Consider the following 23,903-nt stretch of genomic DNA (forward strand, 5'->3'; position numbering starts at 1 on the left):
ATCCCTGACACACAACTGAGGAAGAAAACAAAGGAGTTCTTTCAGAACAAAGACACACAGAGCTGCGTTGGATTGCAACCATTCAACCAAGAACTAGGAAGGTCAGACTAACGTCAGACCTTGGATGAGACATGGCAAGATAAAAGGGAAAGAAGAAGCGGCGTGACGGCCTTTCCAAAGCGCTAGGCCCACTGTCGCTGCAGTGTTGCATTGTGGGTATTGTAGTACCAGGTGTGTGTGTTCACCTGTATTGAGTTCTTGTTGTGTCACACACTGGCATGGCAGCTGGGTTGGTTAACCTAGCTTGGTGATCTGTAGACCCCCCTCTATCCTCACTGTATCGATGGAGGGCAAAGATTTCACTTTGTGAAAAAAGTCGAAGAGCGGGTTTCCGTCCACAAATATCCGGAAGCGTGTGTGCTCGCAGTGGATCTCGATCTGGATGGATAAGATAAGATAAGATAAGATAAGATAAGATAAGATAAGATAAGATAAGATAAGATAAGATAAGATAATATGAGAGAGAGAGAGAGAGAGAGAGAGAGAGAGAGAAAAAAAACACAGATGAAAACATCCCATTTCTAAACCAAGTCACATCATGTGGCCATGTGGTTCTTTTCCCAAATGAAAGAGAGCTTGTTAGCTTTTGCATAACTTATCACTTACGCCATCTCTAACCCTCATCCTCTGACAAATGTGTGACTGGAGCAACCTGCTTTCCAATAAAACCACAACAAGGAACAACGTATGTTCCTTTTCACTGGGCTATATCTTTACATAACATCTGTACTGAATCATCACAGCAACTAAAAATAAGTCAGAGACTGGTAGAGCGAGGGAGTGTATGAGATGGAGATAGGGGTGGAATGCCAATTATCATGAAGTTAAGACACTTGTTAACTGGGCTCTGGTCAAAACAAGTCTTCTATAAAGGGGACATGGTGCCATTTGGGACAAGTTGGATCAGAACGACAGTGAAGTGTTCTTGGTTACCCTGAAGGGGTGGTCGGGTTAGGGGTTAGGGTTAGAATTTAAAAAGAGAGTGGAGTGTTATGGGTACCCTGAAGGCCTGGTCCAGTTAGGATTAAGGATGAAGGTTTAGGGGTTAGGATTATAGGTTAAGGGTTAGGATAAGTGTAACAGGTACCCTGAAGGCCTGGTCCAGTTAGGATTAAGGATGAAGGTTTAGGGGTTAGGATTATAGGTTAGTGGTTAGGATAAGTGTAACAGGTACCCTGAAGGCCTGGTCCAGTTAGGATTAAGGATGAAGGTTTAGGAGTTAGGATTATAGGTTAAGGGTTAGGATAAGTGTAACAGGTACCCTGAAGGCCTGGTCCAGTTAGGATTAAGGATGAAGGTTTAGGGGTTAGGATTATAGGTTAGGGGTTAGGATAAGTGTAACAGGTACCCTGAAGGGCTGGTCCAGTTAGGATTAAGGATGAAGGTTTAGGGGTTAGGATTATAGGTTAGGGGTTAGGATAAGTGTAACAGGTACCCTGAAGGGCTGGTCCAGTTAGGATTAAGGATGAAGGTTTAGGGGTTAGGATTATAGGTTAGGGGTTAGGATAAGTGTAACAGGTACCCTGAAGGGCTGGTCAGGGATGAAGGGGAAGTAGTCGATAGACTTCTCCTCCTCGCTCCATTGTCCCGAGACGCGGGAGTTACGCAGGAACTGGCGCTCGGCGAATCGAGCGCTGAGTTTCAGGGCCACATCCGGCTGTGGCTCCTCCTCCTCTGTGCCGCGGCCGCAAGTCAGGCTGACGTCAAAACTGAGACGGAAAGAAACGTAGAGAAGACAAAAGTATTAGGTGTAACTGTGCTGGCTTAACAATATCCCTTTCTACCCTAGGTAACCTGTCCCTTAGTGGGATCCCTAGGTAACCTGTCCCTTAGTGGGATCCCTAGGTAACCTGTCCCTTAGTGGGATCCCTAGGTAACCTGTCCCTTAGTGGGATCCCTAGGTAACCTGTCCCTTAGTGGGATCCCTAGGTAACCTGTCCCTTAGTGGGATCCATAGGTAACCTGTCCCTTAGTGGGATCCCTAGGTAACCTGTCCCTTAGTGGGATCCCTAGGTAACCTGTCCCTTAGTGGGATCCATAGGTAACCTGTCCCTAGGTAACTATGTTACATGAGGGGACATTAAGAAAGAGCATATGGTAATGGAGCTGTAGGGGACATAGAGGACGGCCTATAGGGACAATGGTAATGGAGCTGTAGGGGACATAGAGGAGGGACTATAGGGACAATGGTAATGGAGCTGTAGGGGACATAGAGGAGGGACTATAGGGACAATGGTAATGGAGCTGTAGGGGACATAGAGGACGGCCTATAGGGACAATGGTAATGGAGCTGTAGGGGACATAGAGGACGGCCTATAGGGACAATGGTAATGGAGCTGTAGGGGACATAGAGGAGGGACTATAGGGACAATGGTAATGGAGCTGTAGGGGACATAGAGGAGGGACTATAGGGACAATGGTAATGGAACTGTAGGGGACATAGAGGAGGGCCTACAGGGACAATGGTAATGGAGCTGTAGGGGACATAGAGGAGGGCCTACAGGGACATGGTGTCTGTGTAGGAGAAACACCACATAATACTGTTGTCATTATGTTTAGCATCTGGAGGAGCAGTATGTTGACATCTGCCATGACAAGCATTTTGCCATGAACGTTGACATACTGTAAATATTGTGTGCCAGGCATTTAAAACTGATGTCACTAAATAGGTTTTTAAACTGAACATTAGTTTCTATTCAGGCCTATAAAGGACACACCCTAAAATGTCTCAACAAGCACTTTGTCCCAATTGGCACACTATCCCCTTTGTAGTACACTACGTTTGATCAGGGCCCCTAGGGCTCTGGTCAAAGGTAGGCTAGTGGACTACATAGGGAATAGGGTGCCATTCGGGACACAGCCCAGCTCTGCCTCAGCCTGGCCTGACTGTGGAGGTGAACACCCTGCCTTGCATTATGAAAAAGCCATCCTTTCTCAACACACCCACCCACGCAGTTCTCCATTTCTCCCCCCCGGGCCATTTCTTTGCCTCCTGCCATGCTGCTAATAATGAACTCATCTTTTTTAATTTTCCTTTTCTGAACCTATGTGCGATTCTGTCTTTTACAATACATGTTCTCTCTCCTTATGAGGCTAGATTCGCATATTTCAGCAGACATAATATAGACAAAACAGCATTTCACCAATTAAAAATTCAATACACAGGCCTGCAACAATTAATTGTATAGGCTACATTCTTACAGAATCAGAACTCCAACTAAAATGGAATGGGACTTAGAATGTAATGAAAAAGCAGTATATGACAGATAAGAAGTTGATGATGACATTCATTCAGATCAGCCAGGACGCAAGTGAAAAATAGACCTAGTTAGCTCTGGTCCAGGACGCCTTCTCTTCTTCAAGAATAAGTTGAAGTCTAAGGCACTGCATCACAGTGCTAGAGGCATCACTACAGACCCAGGTTTGATCCCGGGCTGTATCACAACCGGCGTGATTGGGAGTCCCATAGGGCGGCGCACAATTGATCCAGCGTCGTCCAGGTTAGGGGAGGGTTTGGCCGGGGTAGGCCATCATTGTAAATAAGAATTTGTTCTTAACTGACTTGCCTAGTTAAATAAAGGTTCAATAAAAAAAAGAAGGCTCAGCATCAGCAAGCAGCACGTAACGGCATGGACCAGAGCTAACACCTAATGAGTGGAGGTTATTGGCTTAGCCTACCTGTCCGGCTCCAGATCAACAATGCCCATGACAATGACCTTCTTCCCCGGCCTCATACCACCTCTGATGCGGCCGCTGAATGGCACCTTCTATGATTGAGAGACAACATTTTATTTTAAATCATCACCACATTTAATCATCATCACAACACATAATGTGGACAAACACATGGAATACGATAGGGAAGGACTGACATCAAATGTCCCCCATCCTCCAGGGTAGGTGATGTGGTAATTATTTTTTTAAGGATTAACCATTCAGGCCTATATATTGATTAACGTCGATGGATGAGGATGAATCTTCCCACCAGAAGCCGTGAAATGTCCTCCCTATCCGGCGAGATAAGCCCGGGGTTCCCGAACGAATCGTTGTGATGGTCATCTTCAGTCTTCTTCAAAACCACCAGAGACAAAGGGGAAAGAAAAAACATAATGTATTGATCAGGTACAGCCTAAATAATAACAGCCTAATCAATGGGCGGAGTAGCCTAGCGTTCTAATAGGCTGCATATTGCTCAAGGTCTTCTCGGCCGTTGAAAAAGCCGACGGCATGGCCCTCATGCCGCTATTCAACAATCAAAAGGTTGGGAAATCCATGGCTGTCAAAATATCTGTCATGTTCTAGACTAGAGCGCGTAAGACCTGTGACAACGTTTGTTCATTACCATCAAGGCGCACATAGATAGCCTACATTGTAAATTGATAACGAGAAATAATGCACCGTATCGGTTAAACGACCTAGGTGACCACCACACAGATACATTTCCACATGCAGAATCATATGGAATTTCTTCCGCGCCCACATCAAAGGTCGACTCGGGCTGTGCTTGGGAATGCACAGCCAGCCTATTGCCATATTACTCCCCACAATAATAGAAACTTGATGATGACGTAAATTACAGCTCTCCACAAATGACACGCGTAACCGTTTTTACGCGCAGATACAGAAAACAACAAATTCCGAGCAAACAGCTGTTTAACAGCAAATTGTAATACTCACTATTCCGTCCTTTTCCATTACCGACACCGCCATCTTGACTTGTACAGAATACCATAGGATGCTTATCAGAAGAGAGGCAGCCCAGGCAGCCCTCCCCTACTGGAATGTGTCAGCGTCGTGGCAGCAGTGACTCAAGGAGCCTATTCCTAGGTGTCCACACACCCAACCCACACTCAACAAGCAGCGGAGAGGAATCCTAAACAATACGTGGAGTTACCTACGGTATTCACATTTAGGACTAGAAGACGTCTCGTGTAGGCTGGCTGGCTGAGGCTGCGTGTTGTAGTAGGCTATGCCTAGGCCATACATATCCGCTCTAGAAATGGGTGGATAGCCTTTTTATTTTGCTGATGTATGCTTTATAATAATAAGAGGGGCTTTGGTAATCCCCGTCTGTTTGAGAACGAGCCAGGCTAATCAGATTTTTATTTTCCTCCCAACCCCCTTCACCTAATTATGCTGAACCCCCATAAAGTGGGGTCTCTTCTCTCGTTCGACTCTAATATTGAGTGGAAATATTTTGTATAGCCTCGTTCCTAGACTAATAAAGATGCCTATGTGGTAGGAGCCGAGGATAGACGATTAAACCATGTTGAGATGATAATGATAGTGTTAACTAAATGTGGTGCAAAAGAAACAACCAACTTGATATATAAATCTAGGCTATATGAGTACAGCTAATTTTGTTCTTGCAAAAGGGCTATTTGACTGTAAATACTGAGTTCATTGAGAAATATCCTACTTTGTTGGACAACATTGAGCTATAAATACCATGTTTCCGCTCAATAATTATATAGGACATTATTTGCCTATGCCAATCAGGAGGGCATGCACAAACACACACGCACACACACACACACACACACACACACACACACACACACACACACACAGTGTCACACATGCCACACACATACTGATTTAAATTGCCAGAGGGCGTCCTTCTGTGGCAGTTCACAGTACTACAAATCCAAATCCTCTAATCTAGGCCTGCTATATTATATTCTGCAGTTCCCTCATTCAAAAACAAGGGCTCATTAGGGTTCAATACAGAACCATTTCTTATAAGAGTGTAGCCAACATGTTGTAGACAGAGATTGAATGACAAGATGTTTTGTGAATCTCAAGTCTACTGTCTTCTCTTCCTGTTAGTGACTTCCTCAGTTAGAGCAGCCTACATGATTGGATAATAGGGAACCAACATTCAGTGTTGTATTGGGGCTGTGTGTAGCCCTGCACAAGGTTAGAGATGAAAATGTTGGGACTGAATTGGCTACTGAATAGCTGCTGGTGTCTACTACCATTATGCCCTTGAGCAAGGCACTTAACCCACAAAATAGCTCTCCATCCAGGGGCTCTGCACAGTGGGTGGGGTTGGGGAAAAGGCAGGCTAGGTACCTATTCTGGAACATAGGATGACTCTCAAAAGACAGCAAGGCACACAACTGACATTCTGTCCATTGCAGCACCTGTCCCTGAAGTCAGTAGCATCCCAGTGAAATTTGACCAAACCCAGTCGACTGCTTTGGAACAGATCACAAAGGAGCAGAGTGCCTCACACTTGTGGCATGACTCAAGGAAGCTTCGAGTTACTGCAAGCTCAGCCAATAATGTCCTTGTCAGGGAATCCACCAACCCTGGTCAGTTTCTCCAGGAGCATCTGTATTACCAGGAGCATCTGTATCCCAGGTTCCGAGGGAATGCAGCCACACGCTACGGGAAAGATAATGAGCTGATGGCCTCCCAGTGGCTGGACGACTGTGGATACTCTGTGGACCACAGAGGCACTGTTGTCAGGGTTGAAGAGCCATGGCTATCATGAACTCTGAACTCCAAGGAGCTGTTGGAGATCAAGTGTCCTGTCATTGGGAAGGGCTGTGATTCTCTGGATGTAGCTCAGTTGGTAGAGCATGGCGTTTGCAACGCCAGGGTTGTGGGTTCGTTTCCCACGGGGGGCCAGTATGAAAAAAAAAAATGAAAAAAAAAAAAGAATAATAATGTATGCACTCACTAACTGTAAGTCGCTCTGGATAAGAGCGTCTGCTAAATGACTAAAATGTAAATGTAAATGTAATGCTGGCTAGCCCAGGACATATCTCCTATCCTCCTCCTCTCTTCAAGTCATGGGGGCTAGCCCACAACATATCTTCTCTCCTCCTCTCTTCAAGTCATGAGGGCTAGCCCAGGACATATCTCCTCTCCTACTCCTCTCTTCAAGTCATGGGGGCTAGCCCACAACATATCTTCTCTCCTCCTCCTCTCTTCAAGTCATGGGTGCTAGCACAGGACATATCTTCTCTCCTCCTCCTCTCTTCAAGTCATGGGGCTAGCCCACAACATATCTTGTCTCCTCCTCCTCTCTTCAAGTCATGGGGGCTAGCCCACAACATATCTTCTCTCCTCCTCCTCTCTTCAAGTCATGGGGGCTAGCCCACAACATATCTTCTCTCCTCCTCTCTTCAAGTCATGGGGGCTAGCACAGGACATATCTTGTCTCCTCCTCCTCCTCTCTTCAAGTCATGGGGGCTAGCCCACAACATATCTCCTATCCTCCTCCTCTCTTCAAGTCATGGGGGCTAGCCCACAACATATCTTCTCTCCTCCTCCTCTCTTCAAGTCATGGGGGCTAGCCCAGGACATATCTCCTATCCTCCTCCTCTCTTCAAGTCATGGGGGCTAGCCCAGGACATATCTTCTCTCCTCCTCCTCTCTTCAAGTCATGGGGGCTAGCCCAGGACATATCTTCTCTCCTCCTCCTCTCTTCAAGTCATGGGGGCTAGCCCACAACATATCTTCTCTCCTCCTCCTCTCTTCGAGTCATGGGGGCTAGCCCCCCCCCCGAAAATAATAATAGTAAATAAATAAATAACCTCTCCTTCCACTAGATGTTGGAGCATCGTTGCGGGATTTGCTTCCATTCAGCCACAAGAGCATTTGTGAGGTCGGGCATTGATGTTGGGCGATTAGGACTCGCTCGCAGTCGACGTTCCAATTCATTCCAAAGGTGTTCGATGAGGTTGAGGTCAGGGCTCTGGGCAGGCCAGTCAACTCATTCCAAACCGATCTCAACAAACAATTTCTGTATGGACCTCACTTTGTGCACGGGGGCATTGTCATGCTGAAACCGTAAAGGGCCTTCACCAAACTGTTGCCACAAAGTTGGAAGCACAGAATCATCTGGAATGTCATTGTATGCTGTAGCGTTAAGATTTCCCTTCACTGGAACTAAGGGGCCTAGCCCGAACCATGAAAAACAGCCCCAGACCATTATTCCTCCTCTACCAAACTTTACAGTTGGCATTATGCATTGGGGCAGGTAGTGTTCTCCTGGCATCCGCCAAACCCAGATTCGTCCATCGGACAGCCAGATGCTGAAGCGTGATTCATCACTCCAGAGAACGTGTTTCCACTGCTCCAGAGTCCAATGGCGGCGAGCTTTACACCACTCCAGCCGACGCTCTGCATTGTGCATGGTGATCTTAGGCTTGTGTGCGGCTGCTCGGCCATGGAAACCCATTTCATGAAGCTCCCGACTAACATTTATTGTGCTGACGTTGTTTCCAGAGACAGTTTGGAACTCTGTAGGGAGTGTTCCAATCGAGGACAGATATATTTTTACGCTCTACACGCTTCAGCACTCGGCAGTCCCGTTCTGTGAGCTTGTGTGGCCTACCACTTCGCGGCTGAGGCGTTGTTGCTCCTAGACGTTTCCACTTCACAATAACAGCACTTACAGTTGACCGGGGCAGCTCTAGCAGTGCGGAAATTTGACGAACTGACTTGTTGGAAAGGTGGCATCCTATGACGGTGTCACGTTGAAAGTCACTGAGCTCTTCAGTAAGGCCATTCTACTGCCAATGTTTGTCTATGGAGATTGCATGGCTGTGTGCTCGATTTTATACACCTGTCAGCAACGAGTGTGGCTGAAAAAGCCAAATCCACTAATTTGAAGGGGTGTCCACATACTCCTTTATATATAGTGTATGTCCCTAGGGCATAGGCCAGGACTGCCCAACCCTGTTGTTCAGGTGAATCAGGTTAGTTGCAACTGGTGTTGGAGCGAAAACCTACAGGATGGTAGCTCTCCAGGAACAGGGTTGGTGAACCCTGACCTAGGCTATAGGTAGTCACCTGACCTAGGCTATAGGTAGTCACCTGACCTAGGCTATAGGTAGTCACCTGACCTAGGCTATAGGTAGTCATCCTTAACATTGACTAAACATTGAAGGCAATTGCGTTTCTGGCAACAATGTGAGGTTTTCCAATGGTTGAAGTAACAGAGATTACTCAATGGACACAACAAGAAACACTGGTGTTAGGGTACAGTGAAAGACAAGGGAGGGCCTAATGTAATACATTGCCATCAGTTGTAATAAACCCCCATTTCCATGAGTTTCTATTCTTAACATGGTATATAGGCCTATTGTCCTCCTGTGACAATCCCATAAACCGGAGGTTTCTTCAGGAAGCTAGGGGGAGGTCAATTTGGAATAATTCTATGGAATAGTGTATATCCTAGGGTTGGAAAATTCCGCTAACTTACCCAAAATTCCCTGGTTTTCCAGAAATCGCGGTTGGAAGATTCCTGGAATCAGGAGGGAATACACAGGAAATCCAGGAATCCTCCAACCAGGGTTTCTCGAAAACCTGGGCACGTCTCAGTGCAACACAAGCTCCAAAGAAAATGGCATCCCTCGCCGTAACTGCAGCGGTATAGGGTCTATCCCACAGGGGGTATGACATTTTTTTATGTATGCGCTAACTGTAAGTCGCTCTGGATAAGAGCGTCTGCTAAATGACTAAAATGTAAATGTAAAATGTATCCATTTTATTTATTCATTTTTATGCCAATTTGTTTTAGATGGAAACGATATCGGCTACATTGTTTGTACTGTTTATTATGCTACGATGGCATCCAGCAGCCACACATAGACCTAACCTACAGAAACTAATGCTGCCACACATAGACCTAACCTACAGAAACTAATGCAGCCACACATAGACCTAACCTACAGAAACTAATGCTGCCACACATAGACCTAACCTACATAAACTAATGCAGCCACACATAGACCTAACCTACAGAAACTAATGCAGCCACACATAGACCTAACCTACAGAAACTAATGCAGCCACACATAGACCTAACCTACAGAAACTAATGCAGCCACACATAGACCTAACCTACAGAAACTAATGCAGCCACACATAGACCTAACCTACAGAAACTAATGCAGCCACACATAGACCTAACCTACAGAAACTAATGCAGCCACACATAGACCTAACCTACAGAAACTAATGCAGCCACACATAGACCTAACCTACAGAAACTAATGCTGCCACACATAGACCTAACCTACAGAAACTAATGCAGCCACACATAGACCTAACCTACAAAAACTAATGCAGCCACACATAGACCTAACCTACAGAAACTAATGCAGCCACACATAGACCTAACCTACAGAAACTAATGCAGCCACACATAGACCTAACCTACAGAAACTAATGCTGCCACACATAGACCTAACCTACAGAAACTAATGCAGCCACACATAGACCTAACCTACAGAAACTAATGCAGCCACACATAGACCTAACCTACAGAAACTAATGCAGCCACACATAGACCTAAACTACAGAAACTAATGCAGCCACACATAGACCTAACCTACAGAAACTAATGCAGCCACACATAGACCTAACCTACAGAAACTAATGCAGCCACACATAGACCTAACCTACAGAAACTAATGCAGCCACACATAGACCTAACCTACAGAAACTAATGCAGCCACACATAGACCTAAACTACAGAAACTAATGCAGCCACACATAGACCTAACCTACAGAAACTAATGCTGCCACACATAGACATAAACTACAGAAACTAATGCAAAAAGCCAAGATGTGTCTTTTGTTGTTTTTCTTAGTCTACAGATGTAGGATCTTAATTTGAGCCAGTTTTCTACATCAGGAAAATAATCCTGCAGTAACAGGAAATGTGAATTATTATGCAGATTTTAATTAATGGACTTTTTTTGTAGGAGTTGATACATTTTTCGTTAGGGCAAATCAAATATGACATTTTAAACTGGAAATTAAAAACTTTAGAAGCCTTTTTAAACCTTGAATACACTAGAACATTCTCAGCAACAAAAGTGTGATCGATTTAAGATCCTACATCTGTAGCTGCTCCCCTGTTCTGTAATTTAGTAGTAGGTTAACAGGTGCGTTCATTCCGGAGCGAGAGGCCTGCATGCATTCAGTCTGAATAATGCCACTTGTCCCTTCTCCAGACCCAACCTGTTCTACCGCTTCACAATAGAATGTAGCCCAACTGCACCCTGATGTCAGCTGATCTTCACACAAGGTTTAGTTCTGTTGGTTCATGTTTTCACACAGTATGCTAGGCACACTCACACTCATTGCTACAGTGCTATAGGCTATGTTGTTGCTCTCCATCTTATAGACTTCAGCTTCTTCTTGAGTAGAGGACCTTTTTCAGGTGAGTCCCTGTTGCAATTTGGGACCAGTGTTTTCCTAGTTGGCTAAATTACACAGCTGGTTTTTTTCTGTATTTGCTTTTCCTGTGGTTGTCTCTTTCAAAGATTGGCTAACCGCATGGTACCTGTATCAGTGCATATCTGAAATGATAACGATGAATCGATATGTCACTTGTCAGATTCAGCAAGTGTAGCCTGGCTCTTCCAACTTTTTTCCACCGAGGTCTGAAGGGCTGCACTTCTAATTGGTTATATTTACTCGCTGTCAAAATGTGCAAATAAATATTCCTCTAGCCATTACCTCTGGAGTTGTCTATGGTCCCTGACTGTCCAGCTTTTGTTTTGATGACTGTTAGCAAGCTGGATTATAAATGTAGTCTATGATAATTTCTACACAGTTTTGATTTGGTTTTAGACATATAAAATCTAATTGAATCTGTTATATGCGCTGAATACAACAGGTGTAGACTTTACTGTGAAATGCTTACTTACAAGCCCTTAACCAACAATGCTGAGTTACAAAGTAAGACCGTTTGGAAATAAAAATAGAACACAATTAATAACAATAACAGCTATATATATATACAGTGGGGAGAACAAGTATTTGATACACTGCCGATTTTGCAGGTTTTCCTACTTACAAAGCATGTAGAGGTCTGTAATTTTTTATCATAGGTACACTTCAACTGTGAGAGACAGAATCTACAACAAAAATCCAGAAAATCACATTGTATAATTTTAAAGTAATTAATTTGCATTTTATTGCATGACATAAGTATTTGATACATCAGAAAAGCAGAACTTAATATTTGGGACAGAAACCTTTGTTTGCAATTACAGAGATCATACGTTTCCTGTAGGTCTTGACCAGGTTTGCACACACTGCAGCAGGGTTTTTGGCCCACTCCTCCATACAGACCTTCTCCAGATCCTTCAGGTTTCGGGGCTGTCGCTGGGCAATACAGACCTTCAGCTCCCTCCAAAGATTTTCTATTGGGTTCAGGTCTGGAGACTGGCTAGGCCACTCCAGGAACTTGAGATGCTTCTTACGGAGCCACTCCTTAGTTGCCCTGGCTGTGCGTTTTGGGTAGTTGTCATGCTGGAAGACCCAGCCACGACCCATCTTCAATGCTCTTACTGAGGGAAGGAGGTTGTTGGCCAAGATCTCGCGATACATGGCCCCATCCATCCTCCCCTCAATACGGGGCAGTCGTCCTGTCCCCTTTGCAGAAAAGCATCCACAAAGAATGATGTTTCCACCTCCATGCTTCACGGTTGGGATGGTGTTCTTAGGGTTGTACTCATCCTTCTTCTTCCTCCATTCACGGCGAGTGGAGTTTAGACCAAAAAGCTCTATTTTTGTCTCATCAGACCACATGACCTTCTCCCATTCCTCCTCTGGATCATCCAGATGGTCATTGGCAAACTTCAGATGGGCCTGGACATGCGCTGGCTTGAGCAGGGGGACCTTGCGTGCGCTGCAGGATTTTAATCCATGACGGCGTAGTGTGTTACTAATGGTTTTCTTGAGACTGTGGTCCCAGCTCTCTTCAGGTCATTGACCAGGTCCTGCCGTGTAGTTCTGGGCTGATCCCTCACCTTCCTCATGATCATTGATGCCCCACGAGGTGAGATCTTGCATGGAGCCCCAGACCGAGGGTGATTGACCGTCATCTTGAACTTCTTCCATTTTCTAATAATTGCGCCAACAGTTGTTGCCTTCTCACCAAGCTGCTTGCCTATTGTCCTGTAGCCCATCCCAGCCTTGTGCAGGTCTACAATTTTATCCCTGATGTCCTTACACAGCTCTCTGGTCTTGGCCATTGTGGAGAGGTTGGAGTCTGTTTGATTGAGGTTGTGGACAGGTGTCTTTTATACTGATAACAAGTTCAAACAGGTGCCATTAATACAGGTAACGAGTGGACAGAGGAGCCTCTTAAAGAAGAAGTTACAGGTCTGTGAGAGCCAGAAATCTTGCTTGTTTGTAGGTGACCAAATACTTATTTTCCACCATAATTTGCAAATAAATTCATAAAAAATCCTACAATGTGATTTTCTGGATTTCTTTTCTTAATTTGTCTGTCATAGTTGACGTGTACCTATGATGAAAATTACAGGCCTCTCTCATCTTTTTAAGTGGGAGAACTTGCACAATTGGTGGCTGACTAAATACTTTTTTCCCCCACTGTGTATATATATAGCTATATACAAGGAGTACCGGTACAGAGTAAATGTGCAGGGGTACGAGGCAGTTGAGTTAATATGTACATGTGTATTAAAAAATATATATATTACTCAAACCACCAGCGGGCCGGATTGAATTGGCTAAAGGGCCGGACTTGGCCCGCAGGCCGCATGTTTGACACCCCTGAACTGGGTGCTTTACTAAGTATTGTAACATTTGCTTGTTGTATGTATCAAATGAATATTATTCTGGATTCTATTTGGCTATTGCTTCTTTTATGGAGCTTCTTTAACTGGAAATTGTATTTTAATTTGTTAATATCAAGTATTTCAAAGAGTGTTTGCTGTCTGCAATTTGATTAATAAAATATTGAATTTAAATGTATTCTTCACACCTAAAGATAAGAACCCCTGTCCGAAATTATTTTGCAGTGAATGAATGCTCTCTGTCTGTGTATTGTCATGAATCTTGCCCTGGAGGCAGATCTGCAGAGTGGCCACCAGCTGCCACAGCCACGAAGTCATTAAATCAGATTTTAAACCTAACCTTATCCCTAACCTTACCACACTGTTGACCCTAATGCCTAACCCTAACCTTAAATTAAGACCAAAAAGCACATTTTTATTTTAATGAATTTTTATGATATAGCCAATTTTGACTTGCAGCTGAACTATCTAGCGGAAATCGCTCAGTTCTGTTACCAGGGCAACTATTTATGACAATAAACATCAACCTGCGCCAGATGGGCCCTCAATTTCAAGGCTGGTGTAGCAGTTAACAGTGGCTGCTGTACATACTGTATACACCACCCCAGCATGGGTAACAGTGGCTGCTGTACATATACACCACCCCAGCATGGGTAACAGTGGCTGCTGTACATACTGTATACACCACCACAGCATGGGTAACAGTGGCTGCTGTACATACTGTATACACCACCCCAGCATGGGTAACAGTGGCTGCTGTACATACTGTATACACCACCACAGCATGGGTAACAGTGGCTGCTGTACATATACACCACCCCAGCATGGGTAAAAGTGGCTGCTGTACATATACACCACCCCAGCATGGGTAACAGTGGCTGCTGTACATATACACCACCCCAGCATGGGTAACAGTGGCTGCTGTACATATACACCACCCCAGCATGGGTAACAGTGGCTGCTGTATATACTGTATACACCACCCCAGCATGGGTAACAGTGGCTGCTGTACATACTGTATACACCACCCCAGCATGGTACCAATCTGGACCCCACTGCTATTCTGCATCTTTATCCCCCTGTTGTTAACTACTATTGCTGTCTTAATAAAGTGACAATCATGGGGGATATATAAATATATATATATATATATATATATATATATATATGTATGTATATATACAGTGAGGGAAAAAAGTATTTGATCCCCTGCTGATTTTGTACGTTTCCCCACTGACAAAGAAATTATCAGTCTATAATTCTAATGGTAGGTTTATTAAAACAGTGAGAGACAGAATAACAACAAAAAAATCCAGAAAAACGCATGTCAAAAATGTTATAAATTGATTTGCATTTTAATGAAGGAAATAAGTATTTGACCCCCTCTCAATCTGAAAGATTTCTGGCTCCCAGGTGTCTTTTATACAGGTAACGAGCTGAGATTAGGAGCACACTCTTAAATGGAGTGCTCCTAATCTCAGTTTGTTACCTGTATAAAAGACACCTGTCCACAGAAGCAATCAATCAATCAGATTCCAAACTCTCCACCATGGCCAAGCCAAAGAGCTCTCCAAGGATGTCAGGGACAAGATTGTAGACCTACACAAGGCTGGAATGGGCTACAAGACCATCGCCAAGCAGCTTGGTGAGAAGGTGACAACAGTTGGTGCGATTATTCGCAAATGGAAGAAACACAAAATAACTGTCAATCTCCCTCGGCCTGGGGCTCCATGCAAGATCTCACCTCGTGGAGTTGCAATGATCATGAGAACGGTGAGGAATCATCCCAGAACTACACGGGAGGATCTTGTCAATGATCTCAAGGCAGCTGGGACCATAGTCACCAAGAAAACAATTGGTAACACACTACGCCGTGAAGGACTGAAATCCTGCAGCGCCCGCAAGGCCCCCTGCTCAAGAAAGCACATATACAGGGCCATCTGAAGTTTGCCAATGAACATCTGAATGATTCAGAGGAGAACTGGGTGAAAGTGTTGTGGTCAGATGAGACCAAAATCGAGCTCTTTGGCATGAACTCAACTCGCCGTGTTTGGAGGAGGAGGAATGCTGCCTATGACCCCAAGAACACCATCCCCACCGTCAAACATGGAGGTAGAAACATTATGCTTTGGGGGTGTTTTTCTGCTAACAACTTCACTGAATCAAAGGGACGATGGACGGGGCCATGTACCGTCAAATCTTGGGTGAGAACCTCCTTCCCTCAGCCAGGGCATTGAAAATGGGTCGTGGATGGGTATTCCAGCATGACAATGACCCAAAACACACGGCCAAGGCAACAAAGGAGTGGCTCAAGAAGAAGCACATTAAGGTCCTGGAGTGGCCTAGTCAGTCTCCAGACCTTAATCCCATAGAAAATCTGTGGAGGAAGCTGAAGGTTCGAGTTGCCAAACGTCAGCCTCGAAACCTTAATGACTTGGAGAAGATCTGCAAAGAGGACTGGGACAAAATCCCTCTTGAGATGTGTGCAAACCTGGTGGCCAACTACAAGAAACGTCTGACCTCTGTGATTGCCAACAAGGGTTTTGCCACCAAGTACTAAGTCATGTTTTGCACAGGGGTCAAATACTTATTTCCCTAATTAAAATGTAAATCAATTTATAACATTTTTGACATGCGTTTTTCTGGATTGTTTTGTTGTTATTCTGTCTCTCACTGTTCAAATAAACCTACCATTAAAATTATAGACTGATCATGTATTTGTCAGTGGGCAAACATACAAAATCAGCAGGGGATCAAATACTTTTTTCCCTCATTGTATATATATATATACAGTGGGGAGAACAAGTATTTGATACACTGCCGATTTTGCAGGTTTTCCTACTTACAAAGCATGTAGAGGTCTGTAATTTTTATCATAGGAACACTTCAACTGTGAGAGACAGAATCTAAAACAAAAATCCAGAAAATCACATTGTATGATTTTTAAGTAATTAATTTGCATTTTATTGCATGACATAAGTATTTGATACATCAGAAAAGCAGAACTTAATATTTGGTACAGAAACCTTTGTTTGCAATTACAGAGATCATACGTTTCCTGTAGGTCTTGACCAGGTTTGCACACACTGCAGCAGGGATTTTGGCCCACTCCTCCATACAGACCTTCTCCAGATCCTTCAGGTTTCGGGGCTGTCACTGGGCAATACGGACTTTCAGCTCCCTCCAAAGATTTTCTATTGGGTTCAAGTCTGGAGACTGGCTAGGCCACTCCAGGACATTGAGATGCTTCTTACGGAGCCACTCCTTAGTTGCCCTGGCTGTGTGTTTCGGGTCGTTGTCATGCTGGAAGACCCAGCCACGACCCATCTTCAATGCTCTTACTGAGGGAAGGAGGTTGTTGGCCAAGATCTCGCGATACATGGCCCCATCCATCCTCCCCTCAATACAGTGCAGTCGTCCTGTCCCCTTTGCAGAAAAGCATCCCCAAAGAATGATGTTTCCACCTCCATGCTTCACGGTTGGGATGGTGTTCTTGGGGTTGTACTCATCCTTCTTCTTCCTCCAAAAACGGCGAGTGGAGTTTAGACCAAAAAGCTATATTTTTGTCTCATCAGACCACATTACCTTCTCCCATTCCTCCTCTGGATCATCCAGATGGTCATTGGCAAACTTCAGATGGGCCTGGACATGTGCTGGCTTGAGCAGGGAGACCTTGCGTGCGCTGCAGGATTTTAATCCATGACGGCGTAGTGTATTACTAATGGTTTTCTTTGAGACTGTGGTCCCAGCTCTCTTCAGGTCATTGACTAGGTCCTGCCGTGTAGTTCTGGGCTGATCCCTCACCTTCCTCATGATCATTGATGCCCCACGAGGTGAGATCTTGCATGGAGCCCCAGACCGAGGGTGATTGACCGTCATCTTGAACTTCTTCCATTTTCTAATAATTGCGCCAACAGTGGTTGCCTTCTCACCAAGCTGCTTGCCTATTGTCCTGTAGCCCATCCCAGCCTTGTGCAGGTCTACAATTATATCCCTGATGTCCTTACACAGCTCTCTGGTCTTGGCCATTGTGGAGAGGTTGGAGTCTGTTTGATTGTGTGGACAGGTGTCTTTTATACAGGTAACGAGTTCAAACAGGTGCAGTTAATACAGGTAATGAGTGGAGAACAGGAGGGCTTCTTAAAGAAAAACTAACAGGTCTGTGAGAGCCGGAATTCTTACTGGTTGGTAGGTGATCAAATACTTATGTCATGCAATAAAATGCAAATTAATTACTTAAAAATCATACAATGTGATTTTCTGGATTTTTGTTTTAGATTCCATCTCTCACAGTTGAAGTGTACCTATAATAAAAATGACAGACCTCTACATGCTTTGTAAGTAGGAAAACCTGCAAAATCGGCAGTGTATCAAATACTTGTTCTCCCCACTGTATATATATATTTATTATTATTATTCTAAGATATTATTTTTTACATTTGTTAGTTTTTTCTTCTTCTTCCAGTGGGCGGAGGGAAGGATGAAGGCAGAGCAGGAAGCTCCTCCCCCCTCCCCGGGACTGGAGGGTTCGGCGATCCGGTGTCGGGAAGTGTGTCGGTCGTACGGGAAACTCAAAGTCCTGAGTAACCTCAACTTGACCGTGAAACAGGGATACATGTGAGTAAATAACACTGACACTACAAAAAAATTCACGCTTAATGTCCAAATCATCTATAAGTAAGTTCATTGAGTGACACTATTACGTTTTAGATACTTTATAATACCTTTGACTTGCATTGGATTTGTGCCACAAATGCTAAAAAGTTAGCATTTGAAACGATGGCCAGGTAAACAAAACCAAAAGCATGGATTGGTCCATAGACTGCTTACAGGGCAAGGAACAAGGCCGGATTACCAAACGGGCACGCAGGGCACGTGCCCCGGGGCCCCCGTTTTGTTTATAGCTAAATGTGTAGAATTGCAGGAAATTAGCTTTTAAACTGTAAAGTTCTCTCTCAGCCTCACGGCAAAAAGTGTAGAATTGCAGGAAATGAGCTTTAAAACAGCAAAATATTCTGTCAGCCTCATGACAAAATGTTCTGTTAGCCTCATGACAAAATGTTCTGTTAGCCTCATGACAAAATGTTCTGTTAGCCTCATGACAAAATGTTCTGTTAGCCTCATGACAAAATGTTCTGTTAGCCTCATGACAAAATGTTCTGTTAGCCTCATGACAAAATGTTCTGTTAGCCTCATGACAAAATGTTCTGTTAGCCTCATGACAAAATGTGTAGAATAGCATTATATAACTGCACATTTGTTCAACACAAAATGTGTTGAAATCCAGGAAGTTAGCTGTTTTCCAGGACCCCAAATGCGGTAGTCCGGCCCTGGTAAGGAAACCGATATATCATTTTGTAATTTGGGTCTATCTCTTTAAAGCCTAATGATAATCTATACCTTTAAACAAGTACACAACATAATTGCATTCTTGCGTTGCGCACTTGCGTATGGTATAAATTAGGCTTCACTTGGATTTTCACGTGAATCATGCATTGATGTCATTGGAAGTTTTAATGCGAGTTACAATTAGGATTCAGACCATACTGAGTAATAAAGGTAGCAATGCTATCATACTATAGTACAGGGGTATTCAACTCTTACCCGACGAGGTCCGGAGCCTGCTGGTTTTCTGTTCTACCTAATAAATAATTGCACACACCTGGTGTCACAGGTCTAAACCAGTCCCTGACTAGAGGGGATCAATGAGAAACTTGCTTTGAGGTCCAGAGTTGAGTTTGAGGGCTATAGTAGATATCTATGGTTTAGCGCTTATGTGAAAAAATAAATACCCAAAATGCTCTTCTCGCTTATCTTGCAGCTACGGCCTGCTGGGTCCGAGTGGGTGTGGGAAGACCACACTGTTGAAATGCATTCTGGGAACACTGAAGATCTCCCGAGGGCACATCAGCGTGTTGGGGAAGCCACCCGCATTTCCTGGTCACCAGGTCCCTGGGAGGATGGTGGGGTACATGCCACAGGTAAACTGTTACCTTATAGGAACACTACATACCACAGGTAAACTGTTACCTTATAGGAACACTACATACCACAGGTAAACTGTTACCTTATGGGAACACTACATACCACAGGTAAACTGTTACCTTATAGGAACACTACATACCACAGGTAAACTGTTACCTTATGGGACCACTACATACCACAGGTAAACTGTTACCTTATAGGAACACTACATACCACAGGTAAACTGTTACCTTATAGGAACACTACATACCACAGGTAAACTGTTACCTTATAGGAACACTACATACCACAGGTAAACTGTTACCTTATAGGAACACTACATACCACAGGTAAACTGTTACCTTATAGGAACACTACATACCACAGGTAAACTGTTACCTTATAGGAACACTACATACCACAGGTAAACTTTTACCTTATAGGAACACTACATACCACAGGTAAACTGTTACCTTATAGGAACACTACATAGCACAGGTAAACTGTTACCTTATAGGAACACTACATACCACAGGTAAACTGTTACCTTATAGGAACACTACATACCACAGGTAAACTGTTACCTTATAGGAACACTACATACCACAGGTAAACTGTTACCTTATAGGAACACTACATGCCACAGGTAAACTGTTACCTTATAGGAACACTACATACCACAGGTAAACTGTTACCTTATAGGAACACTACATACCACAGGTAAACTGTTACCTTATAGGAACACTACATGCCACAGGTAAACTGTTACCTTATAGGAACACTACATACCACAGGTAAACTGTTACCTTATAGGAACACTACATACCACAGGTAAACTGTTACCTTATAGGAACACTACATACCACAGGTAAACTGTTACCTTATAGGAACACTACATACCACAGGTAAACTGTTACCTTATAGGAACACTACATACCACAGGTAAACTGTTACCTTATAGGAACACTACATACCACAGGTAAACTGTTACCTTATAGGAACACTACATACCACAGGTAAACTGTTACTTTATGGGACCACTACATACCACAGGTAAACTGTTACCTTATAGGAACACTACATACCACAGGTAAACTGTTACCTTATAGGAACACTACATACCACAGGTAAACTGTTACCTTATAGGAACACTACATACCACAGGTAAACTGTTACCTTATAGGAACACTACATACCACAGGTAAACTGTTACCTTATAGGAACACTACATACCACAGGTAAACTGTTACCTTATAGGAACACTACATACCACAGGTAAACTGTTACCTTATAGGAACACTACATACCACAGGTAAACTGTTACCTTATAGGAACACTACATACCACAGGTAAACTGTTACCTTATAGGAACACTACATACCACAGGTAAACTGTTACCTTATAGGAACACTACATGCCACAGGTAAACTGTTACCTTATGGGACCACTACATACCACAGGTAAACTGTTACCTTATAGGAACACTACATACCACAGGTAAACTTTTACCTTATAGGAACACTACATACCACAGGTAAACTGTTACCTTATAGGAACACTACATACCACAGGTAAACTGTTACCTTATAGGAACACTACATACCACAGGTAAACTGTTACCTTATAGGAACACTACATACCACAGGTAAACTGTTACCTTATAGGAACACTACATACCACAGGTAAACTGTTACCTTATAGGAACACTACATACCACGCCAGCCGCACATTGGTGCGGCTGGCTTCCGGGTTAAGCGAGCAGTGTGTCAAAAAGCAGTGCTGCTTGGCAGGGTCGTGTTTCGGAGGACGCATGGCTCTCGACCGTCGCCTCTCCTGAGTCCGTACGGGAGTTGCAGCGATGGGACAAGACTGTAACTACCAATTGGATATCACGAAATTGGGGAGAAAAAGGGATAACAAGTACAACAACAAACATTTTTAAAATTAAAATAAAGGCTACTTCATATTCATCATGTCCAGCACCACCCCAACATCAACATCTCTGAAAATGGCGCGTTTCTATGTTTTGTAGAAATGATGACGATGAAATCATCAGTGTGCATCATGTGATTTTAGCCAATTATGAGCAGGCATTGCCTACTAATTGTCTACTTATCTTCATCTGTCTTGTTTTACTACAAAACATAGAAACGAGCCATTTTCACATGTGTTGATGTTGGGGTGGTGCTGGACATGATGAATATGAAGCTGAACATTTTTGACATTTCCCTTTAAGGTAAGGGTTAGGGTTTAGGTTAGGGGTTAGGGTAAGGGTTTAGGGTAGGGGTTAGGGTTTAGGGTAGGGGTTAGGGGTAAGGGTTTAGGTTAGGGGTTAGGGTTTAGGTTAGGGGTTAGGCTTAGGGTAGGGGTTAGGGTTTAGGTTAGGGTTAGGGTTTAGGGTAGGGGTTATGGTTAGGGTTTAGGGTAGGATTTAGGGGTTGGGGTTAGGGTTAGGGTTAGGGTTTAGGGTTAGGGTTATGGTTTAGGGTAGGGGTTAGGGTTACGGTTACGGTTTAGAGTTAGGTTTAGGGTTTAGGGTAGGGGTTAGGGGTAGGGTTTAGGGTAGGGTTTGGGTTTAGGTTATGGTTTAGGATAGGGATTAGTGTTTAGGTTAGGGTTTAGGGTAGGGGTTAGGGTTAGGGTTTAGGATAGGGGTTAGGGTTTAGGGTAAGGGTTAGGGTTTAGGGCAGGGGTTAGGGTTTAGGGTAGGGGTTAGGGTTTAGGGTAGGGGTTAGGGTTACGGTTTAGGGTAGGGGTTAGGGTAAGAGTTTAGGGTAGGGGTTAGGGTTTAGGGTAGGGGTTAGGGTTAGGATTTAGGGTAGGGGTTAAGATTAGGGTTATGGTTTAGGGTAGAGGTTAGGGGTAGGGTTTAGGGTAGGGGTTAGGGTAGGGGTTAGGGTTTAGGGTAGAGGTTAGGGTTTAGAGTAGGGGTTACGGTTTAGGGTAGGGGTTAGGGTTAGTGTAGGGGTTAGGGTTAGGGTAGGGGTTAAGGTTAAGGTTAGGGTTTAGGGTAGGGGTTAAGGTTTAGGGTAGGGGTTAATGTTAGGGTTTAGGGTAGGGGTTAAGGTTAAGGTTAGGGTTATGGTTTAGGGTAGGGATGTCCCAAGGAGCCCAGATAGCACTGACCCTTCCCCTATGGTACAGAAGAGGTATCTCGTGTTACTGGCCTGCTGTACTAGACTCTTAACTTTGGCCGGGCATGAGACTCTCCTTTTCAGTTAAATGAAACCTGGGCATAAGCAGCACAACTCCACGAGAGGTTCACGCTGCTCAGCGTAAAATTACGTTCTGGTTCTATTTCCAAGATTTCAACTAACAGCTCACAGCCGAACACTTGATTAACACAACACACCAAAACACAACACACACCATGACATAACATTGTGTTCTCCTTTAGGACCTGGCGTTGTACAATGAATTTTCTATCAGTGACACCCTGACGTTCTTCGGCCGGATCCACGGCCTGACAACTATGGACACCCAGGCACGCATGGACTTCCTGGTGGACTTCCTGGACCTACCTCACAACAGCAGCCTGGTTGGAAAACTCAGGTAACTAGGGTTGCAAAATTCCAGTAGCTTTCCACAAATTCCCAGGATTTCCAGAAACCTTTCGGAGCATTATTAACCCGATGCCCTTTTATTAGGGATCAGGCCCTAAGGAGCTGTAATAAATCATACCTCCATGCTATCTCCCTTACAACCCTGCATATACAGCATGGTGGTTCCACTAAATAACTGCCTTTTGCGTCCCTTTGATATTTATATTTTAAGTAGAAAATGTGCACCAATATTGAATTTGAAAAGCCTGTGATATGAAATGAAGTGTCCTCTAATATAGACCGCATGGAGATTTCAAGAAATCATTTTTAATATGAATAAAAGCATACTAAAGTTACAAAATTCTGAGTTTTTCCGTCAACCCTGTGTCACTTCTAGGAAGATTTTAACGCACTTAACCCCAACATTTCTCCAAGTGTCACCATCATTGTAAAGCCCTAGTTAAGTTGTTGCTTTGACAAAGTAATTTCTGAAGATTATTATTTATTTCATGTGATAAGTGATTCATTTACGTCTGTCCCTCATTTTAAGGTCAACCCTGTTTCGTGAACTGACCTCTTTTAATATGGTGAAACGATTCCTTTTAAAATATTATTTTCAAAATAATCATTGAACATATAATAGTCAAATCATAGAGTAAAAGCAGGGGAGCTGTTTTGACTCTTTTTAGCCATTTTCTGGTGTTTTGTGGTGGGAAATGGCATGGCAGCAAGACTTTGGGGTGACCATCGATCATTGTGA

The 23,903-nt window shown here is 43.9% G+C and overlaps 1 protein-coding gene and 1 pseudogene across 2 annotated transcripts in view; one reads left to right on the forward strand and one right to left on the reverse strand.

Annotated features, from left to right (window-relative positions):
• Window positions 1–294: 294 nt before the first annotated feature.
• LOC311118517 (galectin-related protein B-like) lies at window positions 295–3,794 on the reverse strand (the record flags this gene model as incomplete). Its single annotated transcript, XM_084193313.1, has 3 exons — window positions 295–438; window positions 1,583–1,769; window positions 3,739–3,794. The coding sequence occupies 3 exons, from the start codon at window positions 3,792–3,794 to the stop codon at window positions 295–297; spliced, it is 387 nt and encodes a 128-aa protein (XP_084049439.1).
• Window positions 3,795–4,111: 317 nt separating this feature from the next.
• Window positions 4,112–23,903, forward strand: part of LOC311118520 (ABC transporter G family member 23-like) — a 55,430-nt pseudogene continuing 35,638 nt past the window's right edge. The window contains exons 1-4 of the transcript in view: window positions 4,112–4,182; window positions 18,103–18,254; window positions 19,459–19,618; window positions 22,999–23,153. The product of the transcript in view is annotated as an ABC transporter G family member 23-like (transcript). The remainder of the gene's footprint in view (window positions 4,183–18,102; window positions 18,255–19,458; window positions 19,619–22,998; window positions 23,154–23,903) is intronic.

This window comes from Coregonus lavaretus (genome assembly GCF_964263955.1).
Source record: "Coregonus lavaretus genome assembly, contig: HAP1_SCAFFOLD_231, whole genome shotgun sequence".
Classification (NCBI taxonomy): Eukaryota; Metazoa; Chordata; class Actinopteri; order Salmoniformes; family Salmonidae; genus Coregonus; species Coregonus lavaretus.